The sequence below is a fragment of the Chinchilla lanigera genome, unplaced genomic scaffold (assembly GCF_000276665.1).
Source record: "Chinchilla lanigera isolate Chin_1 unplaced genomic scaffold, ChiLan1.0 scaffold00029, whole genome shotgun sequence".
Classification (NCBI taxonomy): domain Eukaryota; kingdom Metazoa; phylum Chordata; class Mammalia; order Rodentia; family Chinchillidae; genus Chinchilla; species Chinchilla lanigera.
In genome coordinates this window covers 5,813,983-5,826,369 of record NW_004955430.1, presented here as the reverse complement: position 1 = coordinate 5,826,369, position 12,387 = coordinate 5,813,983, and the positions used below count along the sequence as shown (strand labels likewise).

The window sequence follows — 12,387 nt, the reverse complement described above, 5'->3', positions numbered from 1 at the left end:
TTCTAAAAGAGCAAACAACTCATTGTATGTTGTAGCTGTGAGAAAGAGATTAAACTGAGGTTAGATTTAAAAATGAGACCATACTCTCTGAGATGGGTAAACGTCTTTTTGTGAGGTTTTTGGAAGAGTTAAAAACATGTCATTTGGCTAAAGATAAACCATAATGTAGTCTCCTAATAATACATGATAGCAATTCTGATCATACCTTAAGGGAATACAAAAAACAGGTAACTTTTAAGAATATTCGTAAAGTGGTCCAAATGCTACCACAGATATTTTTAATACTAGTGACATGTGTACATTCATATAAAGCAGTTTATTTGTTCCTTTTAACTTATTTAAAAAGGGGGGCTTTTTGTTTTATTAACTCAAGTGGATTCCTGGGAGCCACTTAAAGGTGACTCGAATTTATCATTTGACAGATGTGATCTACACTATCATGCATTCTGATTATCTCTACATATAAATTCCCAGTTTGGGTAAGAGGAATGTCATGGATGAAGGAAATAACTGATTTTTATTTGTTAAGCTGCTTTTCCAGGGTAGGTACAGCCTCATGTGCAAGATGCTTGAAGTACTTGCTTGTATTCAATCTCTACCCTCCTTTCCTTACTACAAATTGTATTTTTGCAAACAGAATTCCTAAATCCAGATCAGAGCGACTTTACTAACTTCATCTCCCAGGTACAGGTTTTAGCAGAGCAGCGAACAGAATCAACCCAGGCTGTCTATCCCATAGCGTTTGGATGGACGTGTTAATAAGCAGGCTGACAACAGTAGAGGTAAAGAAAGACAGATGAGATTAGAGTATCTTCAGGCTCGAAAACTCACCCTAAAAAACAAGTGTAATTTCTTTTAGGTTTTTCAAAAGAGGTGGAGTAACCCCACAGAAATAGTTTCATACTTCCTAGTTAGGGAGAGGAGCAAAATTCTACAGATGTCGTGGTCGGGGTGTGTGAAGGACAGATGGGGATTGTTTTGTTCTTGTAGCAGCAAAAATTTACCATGACCATGGTAGGAGTTTACTATGCCTGTCAAGACAGATAGGATCAAGAAATAATTCTATTAACTTCTAGACCATTTTCAGAAATATCTATGACATGACATCATCAGCTTTTCCTTTGCTTCAGCCCAGTGATGGGTCTCCAGTATGCAAAGGCAAACATTTCACTCTTTTTGGTGACTAATTCCAAAGTCATTGCCCCCCTCCCCCTAAATTCATGAAGCCACCCCTTTGGTTTGGAATCCTGGGAAAACAGCCAACACTCATTATTTTATCTCCCTTTGCCTGAAGATATTCTCAGGACTGATAGGGATGCACGATGAATTTTTCTATCCCTAATAGTCTTTTTAAAAATGACTGTTTTTCCAAGTTATAAAAATAATAAATGGCCACAGTAAGGAATCTGCAAACATGTACAGGATAAAAGAGAAAATAAAAAATATAGGACGTCTCACTGAACAAAGATAATAATCATGAAGAACATTTGGATTGCTCTTTCTCCTGACATCGTCTTGTTGGTCTCCCTTCCTGTCCGCTCCCCCTTCTCTCCCTCTTTCCGTTTTTTCTTTCTGTTCTCCTCCTTCCTCTTCTTTATTTTCTCATGTAACACTCTATTTCTTTTCACTATGTTGTGTAAAAGTGTTTGTCAATTTTTATATCATATTTTAAATAACATTAGAATTTTGTCATCTAATTAACTATTCTCCCAAAATATTCTTTCAATGGTTGTATGGTATTCCACTGTATTTTATTTATTCCAATAATGTGGATCATCTCTCTCCTTTTGGCAGCAACATAAATAATGCTCTGAAGAGTATCTTTCTATGTTGAGTACTTTGCGTTTCTTTTTATTGACATAGAATAGGGCCAATAATTTGTGTTTATTTCTATTTTTTATAGAGGAAAATAAAAAAGTAGAAACAGTACAGAATTTCTCTAAACAAGATGATAGGATTTCAACAGCGATTGTTATATTGCATATTGTTGTCTTCAAATTAGTTCTTCATATTACCAGATATAAGCATGCAAAATTCATCAAAAAAATAAAAAAGAAAAAACGTTAAGCATTAACTCTTTCTTTCAATAAACCAATAGAAGTCAGCAGTAGAATTATCCCAGCTATTCTTGTATATACATATATATTTTTTCCCTTCCTTCCTTCTTTCTTTCTTTTCTCCTTTCCCTCATCCTGTTTGTTCTTTCCTTTTGAGAAGTTTCTTTCCTTTTCAGAATATCTATTGTGCCCTTCAGATTTTATTTACTCTTTCAAGTTCTTACACTAGGGGGACAATACAATGTTTACATATGTGGGTCTGATTTGTTTCACTTATGAGTATGGTCTATAGTTGCATCCATATATCTATAAAAGCCTCTAGTTTATCTTTCTTTCTAGCTGAGTAATACTCCATTATAGACATAAAAATACCACCTCTTTTTATGCATTCCTCAGCGGATGGGCATTTGGGTTGCTTCCAAGGTTTAGCTATGACAAATGACACTGCTATAAACATGGGTGCACATATAGCACTGTGGTATGATGTTTTCAGTTCTTCTAGAAAAATACCCATGATTTTTAAAAGCTGCTAAAGTCCATGCTGTGTTGCATTTCAAATAAATTCCTCTAAGACACATTTTTTCCACCGATTAAATGTGGCCACACCCTGTATTGAAATTGTCATTTTATATTAGGCAAATACTTAGGTCGATTTTTTTTTCCTTTTTAACTTTCCTTACATTAATGAAGTTTGGGTTTTTAAATACATTTAGTAGTGTGCATTTTTAAAATTTTGTAAATTAAGTGATTTAAGTATTTGTCTTTCAATTTATTGGTATGTTCATTGGTTTATACGTGTTAGTGTATGCTTTACATAGAACTTACGTCAGATATGTGGTAGCTTTATTTAAATTTTCTATGTATAATGAGAACAACTTTTAAGATTTTGACCTGTGTTTCTCTTTTTAAAGATTTTTAACTGCCTCTACTCTTTGTAGACATTCTTTAATTTGATTCCCCTATATTGACAAATTTTTAAAATATTACTTTTATATTAATTTTGGCCCTTTAGCCACCTTTATTTGATTTTTATTAATATTGACAATTGAGGTTTTTTTTAGGAAATTTATCCCAGGCATAATTTATCGAGTGATTTTCTCTTTATCTATTGATCTTGATGCTACTCATTGTATACTAAGCTCTCATGTAGATGAGCGGCTGCTCGGTTTTATCCATGTCTTTTGTTTGTTGGGTCAAACTTTCATTTGTTAGGACTTCACAATAGTTTTGAACATCTAGAGAAACACATTCTACCTCAATTCTATTTTTCATTGCATCTTAAGGTTGTTAGCCTTTAATTTTTTGTCATTTCAAGTGAAGTTTAGGATCACCTTTTCAATTGAAAAGCACAATTCTGATTATTTTAATTTGATTGTACGAATTCTATACAATAGTTTGTAGTAGTTAGTATGTTTCAAGTAGTATTTCCTCCTATTCATAAACTTCATACAACTTTTTCAGGGCTTTTCCCATAATGTTTTGACATTTTCATATTAGAGGCCTGTGATATTTCTTTTTAAAGATAATGTAAAACTCTAAATTATTTCAACATATGTAATTTTAACATTTCTGTTGTGAAATGATATATTTCTTTTAGTTTCTAACCAGTTATTGGAACCTATGAAATTTCATTGATTGTTTCATGTTTGTTTTTAATATGGCTACATTTCACATTTTGGGTGAATTATACTGTAGTTGTTTGTTACATAAGATAATTTTACAGTGAGTTCTTTGTCAGTTTACACTCACTCAGAGTAACCGAGGATTAGACTTTGAGGTCCTCCGTATTTTTTTTCCCTAGAGTAGAAATCAGCCTTTTATGTTTTTCTCCTTTTGCTTTAGTCACTCCATTATACTAAGTGATAGTCTAGTGCCATTTCTTAGGAATCTAAAATTTAGCCTTTGTATCCTTATTATTTCTTATAATAATAACCTTTCTACAGCTTAACTACCAGTCTCCGCTCCTGGAGGAATTTTATCATTGTAAACACTGCGCAGGTTATCGTCAGCTGAGCCCTTTTTTTTCTTTTAGTTCTTAAGTATAGACATAATATTTTTTCAGTAGTCTCAAATGCCTTTTTTGCTGTTTTCTATTGTGCTCAGAGATGGTATCAAGAAGTCTTTCATAAATTTTTAATACATTTTTAGGACTTCTGGTTCCCTCAATTTAGGGCTTATTATAGCATCCCCTTGCTGCAAGGCACTAGGGGTAACCTTCCTCCTGGCTAAGGTGCCCTTGAAACCCCTCGGATGTTCCCACAAGAGTCTCCGTCCTCCACCCCCGCCACCTAGTCATTCTCCACTTGAAATCCCACCTCCTCTGAAAACATCTTTTGCAGAGCTCACATTTTGCATAAAGGTTTAGAAGAAAAAGATCAAACATTTTCCATTCCAGAGAGACAAAAGAAAAAGTCTTCCTAATGTTCAGTGAGTTCTTCCTGACATATATGTCATTGCAGGACTGTACAATCCCAGGAACATGATGGGCTGAATTATAAATGTTTTCACAGTCGTTGTTTAGACTTAGCATTTCTTACAAAATTTTTAGCCTATTTCTGAAAATTATTTGATTCACTTGTAGACCTGTATTCCACAATAGAAAATTACAACTATTTAAGAGATAATTTAGAACATACATAGTGACATATGCAAATGCACACACCCACACACCCACACACACACACACACACACACACACTCTTTCTTCGATAGCTCTGGACTTTAAATATCTAAAGTACTCAAGCAATATTAAACATGATTTGAAGATAGATGTTTTATTTTAGAGCATTTGGATAATTCAGGTTCTCTACTTTGCTAATTTTAGGAAATTGCATAGATGAAAGGAATTACATTAATAATCACATTTGTTTAAGGGGTCTTAAAGAGTACTGAATGCATAGTTTGGTTCTTTTTATTTTTTATATATATAACATAAGAAAAATTACTTTGAGTTTTTGTTCATATTTATTTATGCATATCTTATTTGTTCCATTTATAAGAAATTTCTTCTTGGTATGATTGTTTTAATAGGAAAATTGTACATATTATGGATATAGTTAGCTTAAATTCTGAAATAATTATTTTCTTTAAAATGAGAAAGTATAGAATTTCAAAAAACATCATTTTTTTAGTTTCAAATGTATTATTTAGGCTCTCTCATTAGGCTTTGCATAACTTCATTGCATTTGAAATGAATTTAAATTTTATAATGGTTTTTAGTTTTATAATCATCTATAGAATCTATATTTTAACACATAATATTTTGTTTATAACTGAAAATTATGTGAAAATTAGTGCTTCTGTTGAAGCTTAAGATAACAGATGCTGAAAATAGCTTATATAACTTGTTCTACTTCTAAAATATGAAAGGAACATTAAAGCACTGTCAGTGAACCTTACACCAGTGAAGTATCACAGTTAAGAATCCTATTTTCATAGTACATAGATTTATCAAATTAGTGCTAAAACCCAGAAGCAGTACTGATGAAACATCAACAGAGTCATTAGTTAACACTCTGTTTCTACTTTATGGTCATGACCAATCATTTATTTATTTTGAGAGAAATGATTTTCATTAAATTGTTAGGGCCCATTTGAAAAAGAGAACATTATATGATATAATAATTGAATACCGTCTGCCTTGTACAATAGCGGGTTTCTGGACCAAAGGTAATTCTTTCCTTTCTAGGGGTCTGGAATGATGAGAGTTTTTACTGAAAATAATCAGTGGCTAATCTCTGAAAGATTAAGTACAAATAAACTTGAGATGCACTATTTTGTGTCTGTGAAGCCCCAACTTTGGATGTAGCCACATTTTGCTTCTTTGCTGTAATTTATATGTAGTATTAATCTGAAGTTTCGCTTTATTTCCTGAAATAGTTCTTTCTTTCATTAAAATAACTGTTAGGTAGCACGGTGTACTGCTCATCCCAAGTCATGACTAGATTTCTCTTTGTGTTTGATCCAGGCTTTCAAGTCAGCTCACATAAAAATGTGGAGGCTTTCCCACATCAGTGAGGCCTCAAACTTTGTTTTGATTATTTCCATTTGTGGGGAAATTTCCTTACATATGGAAATGCAGGAAACATGATCTGGAGATCCTAGAATCTCACTGATCTGTTGTGTAATGCATCTGTCGTGTAATGCACTGTCATGTTGTTCCTCAGCTCTCCACGTTTTGATGAGGTCTTCTCAAGAGTTGCTCTAAAAGTTTCGACAAATATTTTACAGCAGAACCAGGTATCTAGATCTGCCTTTACACAGAGTGGTTTAAACAGCAGAGCTAAATCTTCACACCAAAAATGGAGTTCTCATTGACATAACTTTGGTTTTCATGAATGAAATGTTCTTGACAATATTCTTGGTGAGATTCATGATAAATAAATTCTCAAAAGGAAACACCCACACCCATCTGCATTTTCAAGAATTAGATTCCAGACTGACGAAGATGGGAAGCTGGTCTACTTTATAAGAATTGAATGGGCAGTGCCTCCCAGGTAGGGGAGCTAATTTCAAACCTGTATAGCCTTCAAAGGAAGTGATTACTCGGCTTTCATCAGTTTAAGCCTTGAATAGGTCTCAGTGTTCCCATGGTAGGAACTTGTTGTGATAATGATTTATTGAAATATTTTTCCTGCCATATCTAAGGTCATTTGACTAAATCTGTTTATCTTCTTTGATCTCCATCAAGAATTTAGTCTGCCAGACCAGACTAAAGAGAGCTTGTCATAATTTGAAAATGCAAAAGTACTGACTAAATATAAATAAAGTGCTTCCTTTCCTCCATTTTTAGAGGAAGTTGTAGCCTTTGAATTTTGAAGGATGCATTTGCTTTAGAGATTCAGTTTCCTCCTGTACTTTCAGTTGTAGTATCACTGTAGTGATGGTCTAGAGCTCTCAAAGTAACACACTCATGCTATAATGGTTACATTTTTCAGCTTCTCAAAAGTTGTAATTCTTACTGAGTAGAACCGGTTATCTGTAACTTTTATAAAGTTTTGTGGCGAATTTTGCCTCCAATACCTAAGATGGATTGATGACCTCACAACTGTGAGAAACTCCATCCCTGTCTTCACACGACAGCAAAGAAGCAGCTGTTACTCCCACATCTTTATATGACTTTTTTTTTTTTTTTTTTTTTTTTAGTGCTGGAGGTAGAACCCAGGGTCTTGCATATGCTACAAAGTGCTGTACCACTGGGCCATATCCCCCAGCCTGGTATAAACATTTTCAAAGTGATATGTATTTACATATACCTGTACTTAAAAACCCTTCCAAGAATTCTAGCACTAAGACTGAGAGTAGTTTGATATAAATTCTTTTGCCTGGCATCAATAGATATTGAGAAGGAGGTGATAAGGTAGACATGTTTAACTCACAGATGTTCATGGGACTATTCATTTTAAGAGAAAAAATCATTAGCACCCGCAAGAATTATCTAATAGACACCAAGCCAGCTGTAAGCTTGCAATGGTCTTTATTTTAATAACATGACCTAACTTCGGCATCATATGAGGTCATCAGCATTATAGTCTAGATTCAAATGTTGTGTCCTTGTCCCCCCTCCACTGGTTTTAAGCACCTTTATACATCACATGAGCCCTTTGCCACACCCACTTCTTTGTCCAAAAAGACTTCCTGCTTATCCAGTTTTATCCAGTGTTGACAACTGGCTGTGGATTCTCAGGAATCTAAAATAAGGATTGCTCATCTACCTACAACTAGCCATCTGGTGTTTTTGTAAACCTACAAGAGAGACTTCTTTGAGTAGTATGTCGTATCTTGATAAAAATTAAAGAAGCCTATTAGCTGTATAATAAACCCTATTTCAGGAAAATGTATTATAAAATAATAATCATGATAAAAACACAAATGAATAACATCTACCCCATGGTTCTTATTTTGTAGTTTTAACTGTCCTCTGAGAGACTAATTCACTTGCCTATAGACATAAGGTGCAGGGCTAGATTTACAATCCAGGTCACACAACTAGCTGTCCTATATCCATTTATTAAAAATAGTGATAATGACAATAGTCATAAGAATAGAAGTAACCAAGATAAATCATAGTGGCTGATTTGTGAATCTTTAAAAATCAGATCTGGGGAAGGAAGTTTAACTTTATATAGAAGTGGGCAACCAAAATATGTTGATTCATTTGTTCTCAATGTTTCTCTGTGTCCACTAGTGCTATTTAAAGATCTTCATATCATTGATTGCATAGTTGAAGAAGTATATGAGAAGGCTTTTAGCTGCTATAGAATAATGGTAACTCGAGAATGGAAGAGTTTAACCTGAGCATTTTTTATTAGGTATTTAAAAACTGTATATTTTTAGGGCTTTTCTGTCACAGAAGAAGTGAGTTGATTCCTCACACAAATAAAAGTAGCCATAGAGTATTTTCTTTCAATATAAAGTACTTTTTAAAATGGAATTAGGAAATTTAAATATTCACTATGTTAGTTTGAAAAAACATTAGATGAGTCAACCCCTGAAGGCATATTAGCTCAGATTTCTTTTTAGATTATTTTAATGATAATGAAAAATTCAATAATCTATTATAATGAAATCCAGAGTATATACTTTTGGTAAAAGAAAGTAAACCATTGCCTGATAATGTGTCGAATTACTTTTTTCAAGTTATTTTGCATAAAACTGAATTATTTCTTAAATGAAGAAATCTTGCAGTCCCTGAAAGCAAATTATTTCCCTTTTATCCTCATGCTTAAATAATATGTTACATGCCAAAATATTCTTTTACAATGATTATTTTGTCATAAGTAAGAAATTCATTTGATTTATACTAATTTTTGAATTTTTTCTACTAAACCATTGCAAAGACTGTCAACCTTCTAACAGTAGTACTAGTATTAATTTTTCTAACCATGCATGATTCATTTGACCCCACGGTAGCTATAGCTTGCTTGCCTTGTTTTTTCCCTGAAATTAAGTGTGTAAGAGCACAATAAATATCTGCTCTACATACCAAGATAGCAAAACAACTTAAATCCTAATAAATTGTTAACCTTTTATTATTTACACATGGATTGTGGAGATACATACATATACGACTTCTCTGAACTTTCTCTGTTGAATGTGCACTGTTGTTAAACTACTTGTTTTTTCCCTGCCTGCTCTTTGAAGAAGTCAATTAGGAATAATGGGAAACAAGGGGTAGGCAAAACATCGCAGTGCGGTGTTATTTCCATCTGTCTGGGAATATTTCAGCCAAAAGTTTATTTTGGGAAAAAAAAAAGCCATAACGCATACACACATACAAAACCACAAATACTTTGGCTGCAAATTATTCTGCAGTAATGTTGCCGTGTTGTTGCCTGTGTCTGTTCCCCTCTGTACAGCTGCCACCCACCCATGCATGTGTTTGCAGATTCTCGTTTGTGTGCTTGTTCATGACCTAGCTCATCCTCCTCCTGGTTTAGGTTACATTTATTCAAGAGAACAAGAATTTATGGGTATGACTGTTGGCTGAAAAGCCCTTCCCCACTTTGGAGTCTTCTTTTAAACCACATCTTCTGCTGATAGCTCTCTGTAGCACAAAGTGCTCAATAGTCAATCTTATCTCTTACATGTTACTTAGCTGTATGTACCGTATTTCCTTCATGGATCTTGGGAAACAATCGAATATAGTGTTGTTTCATTAGAAATGGAAGGATTTGGTTTGGATCATCTTTTTCTTTTTAGAATTAAATTGTCTTAGTTCTGCTCACCAGATGAGCAGGAATGAAGATATCATAGTCTCTGTGTCCACCTTCCCTCTACTTTTTGGTGGAAAGAAAAGCTAAAAGTTGGGGCTGGGGATTTAGCTCAGCTGCAAAGCGCCTGCCTGGCAAGCGCAAGGTCATGAGTTTGGTTCCCGGTACCGGAGAAAAAAACCAAAAAGAAAAAAAAAAAGAAAAGCTAAAAGTAGCAATGTGTAATCAAACAAAATAATCAATAAGAAAAGAAACTCTTCATGTGAAAATGTAATGTAGTTTTAAAACAACTTTTGCTAAGGTAGCTGAACTGTGAGATTTTTCCATTTCGCCTTCTCAGTGACAGAATACCCATGATTCTTGGTCATGTTCTCTCCAGAGTTAATTTCTGGGCCATTGGTGACTGTACTTTCTATTGTTTTAAACCTTTGTCTTAACTACATTCTTTAAAAATGTAATATTGAAGGCACATAATATTGAAGATGACTCCAGGATGAACCCTGAGTTTGCAGATCGACTAAAACAGCTCGATAAAGAGGCATCTTACTACCGCGACGAGTGCAGCAAGGCTCAAGCAGAAGTGGACAGGCTGCTGGAGATCCTCAAGGAGGTAGAGAATGAAAAGAATGACAAGGATAAGAAGATTGCGGAACTTGAGAGGTAAGTTTTACAGCCATACGGATGACGAGTGAGCACTATTTGCTCGGTTGCCTGTTTCACATCGTGATTGACTGGAATGCATGTTTGTATTGTGAGTTAGAAATAAATTATATATGAGTCATGTGGTCGGTAAAAGGGGATGTTGTGTTTTTATGGGGCATGACGATGGCAACTAGCTTATATTGGAGTGAGTACATGCTTCTCTGGTGTTCAGGAAAGCAGTGGTTGATTTCCTTGAGTGATATCCATCACTGAGCATTTGTGCCAACGAAGTTATACCAAAAAACTGGCACATTGACTCTCTGAAACGTCAGTTCTTTCCTTTCAAAGATGAGCATTTGTGGTTTAGGTTTGTCTTGATCCAAAGAATATCCTGGGATATACTTAGACATTTTTCAATCAAGATGGAGGGGTTTCCTATCTTTTGAGTGTGTTTGGCACACCACAACAAACTCATCCTTGAGATTTATCTTTTCAGGAGATCTTATAAGCCCTTAGAAAGTACATATGCTTGACTATCTACTTGATAGCAAAAGGCCCACTTGATAGCAAATTCTGTCTAAAACAAAAGGGATTAGATTAGGGTTCCAAAGTATTTAGATTTTAGATAAATTATATCCATATTATATTTATGTGTCCTATAGTCTCTAAAATAAGCTATCAATGCTTTTTTCTATACTCCATATAAGGAAAGAATTTTCTGAGTAATCTTTCACAATTCCATAACCTCTGAGGATTTCTCATTGGTTCAGCAATAAGGCAGAATTTGTCTTTTCTAGATTTTGTCCATATGGAAAAGATCAGCAAATTTTGAATGAATCAGCGAACGTTTGCCAGCTCTGATCAAGATATTTGTGAAGCCCTAACAGACTTTAAGACATGCAGAAAAGCTCTCTGTGGTCTTACAGAAAGCTAATGGGCTTTAGTGAAAGACCTCGCCTCAAAGTTTGCATCTGCCTTATACCTGCTGTGTGGCTTTGAGTCTTGTTAGAAGTGAATCTCTAACAACCTATTAAAATGTATCGTGCTTTTCAAATACCTACTGCTCATGTAAGGTGGGATAATTATATCATTATTAACAGTTGAATGCTAAAATAAGTAAATCAGTTCCCAATATTAATTGGCTCTGTATTAAATGGATGGGTTAATTCCCAATAAAACTTCAACATATCCAAATATAATTCATGCAAACACCAGATCAGTTACTATTTCTTTTAATAATCTTAGCATTAGCTTGATGATAACTCAGGCAACTTTGATTCAGTATGATCAATGTTAGCATTTAAGGCAAGAATTTCAATTTTTTCCTAAATTAATTATACAAATAAAAATCTTTTTAGGCTTTGTTTTAATTTTAAAATGTAGAAATATTCTGCCAGTGTTCTAGTTCTTAAAAGCTGGAACACTGCTGACTTGAGGCTTCTCTATTTACATGAATCTTTGCAGTTCCATTGTGCAACTGCAGTTTTTCTTTAAGGAAAAAAAGCAATCATGAAATCACAGAGCAATTATGACCATATCTTTTTTTAGTTAAAAAACAAAAAGACAAAACTGAGCTACATTCTGGAAATTGGTCCTCTGAAGTACCAGAAGGATGGGAAACTAGAAACTAGAAGCATCTAGTCTACTGCTCTGAGAAGCAGTGAGCCTTATGATACTTGTCCTACAAAATAATACCAAAAATATTAGTGATGGTAATCACAATCAGTGGCATAGAGTTTGTGTGTTTTATGTTCACCATGTGCCAGGGCCTCTGTTAAATTTTTAACTTGTAATGTTGTGTGCCATTTGACCTTACCACACAGAAATATCATAACTATGATAATTTTGTAAATGAGAAGCGATGATGTATGCAAATTAAGTAACTTCCCTTTCTTTGTGTGTGTTTGTGTGTGTGTTTTTGAGACAGGGTCTCTCTGTGCAGTTCAGGTTGGCCTTGAGCTCACTTTGTAGCCCAG

The 12,387-nt window shown here is 34.2% G+C and overlaps 1 protein-coding gene across 10 annotated transcripts in view; it reads left to right on the top strand.

The window, feature by feature from the left end:
• Positions 1-12,387, top strand: part of Erc2 (ELKS/RAB6-interacting/CAST family member 2) — a 963,719-nt gene that overhangs the window by 482,540 nt on the left and 468,792 nt on the right. For all 10 annotated transcript variants that reach the window (XR_001234567.1, XM_005387388.2, XM_013515688.1 and 7 more), the window contains one exon: positions 10,236-10,429. Coding sequence is in view for 9 of the 10 variants with exons in the window: in XM_005387388.2 (XP_005387445.1) it covers positions 10,236-10,429 (194 nt within the window). In the remaining variant the exon portion in view is untranslated. The remainder of the gene's footprint in view (positions 1-10,235; positions 10,430-12,387) is intronic.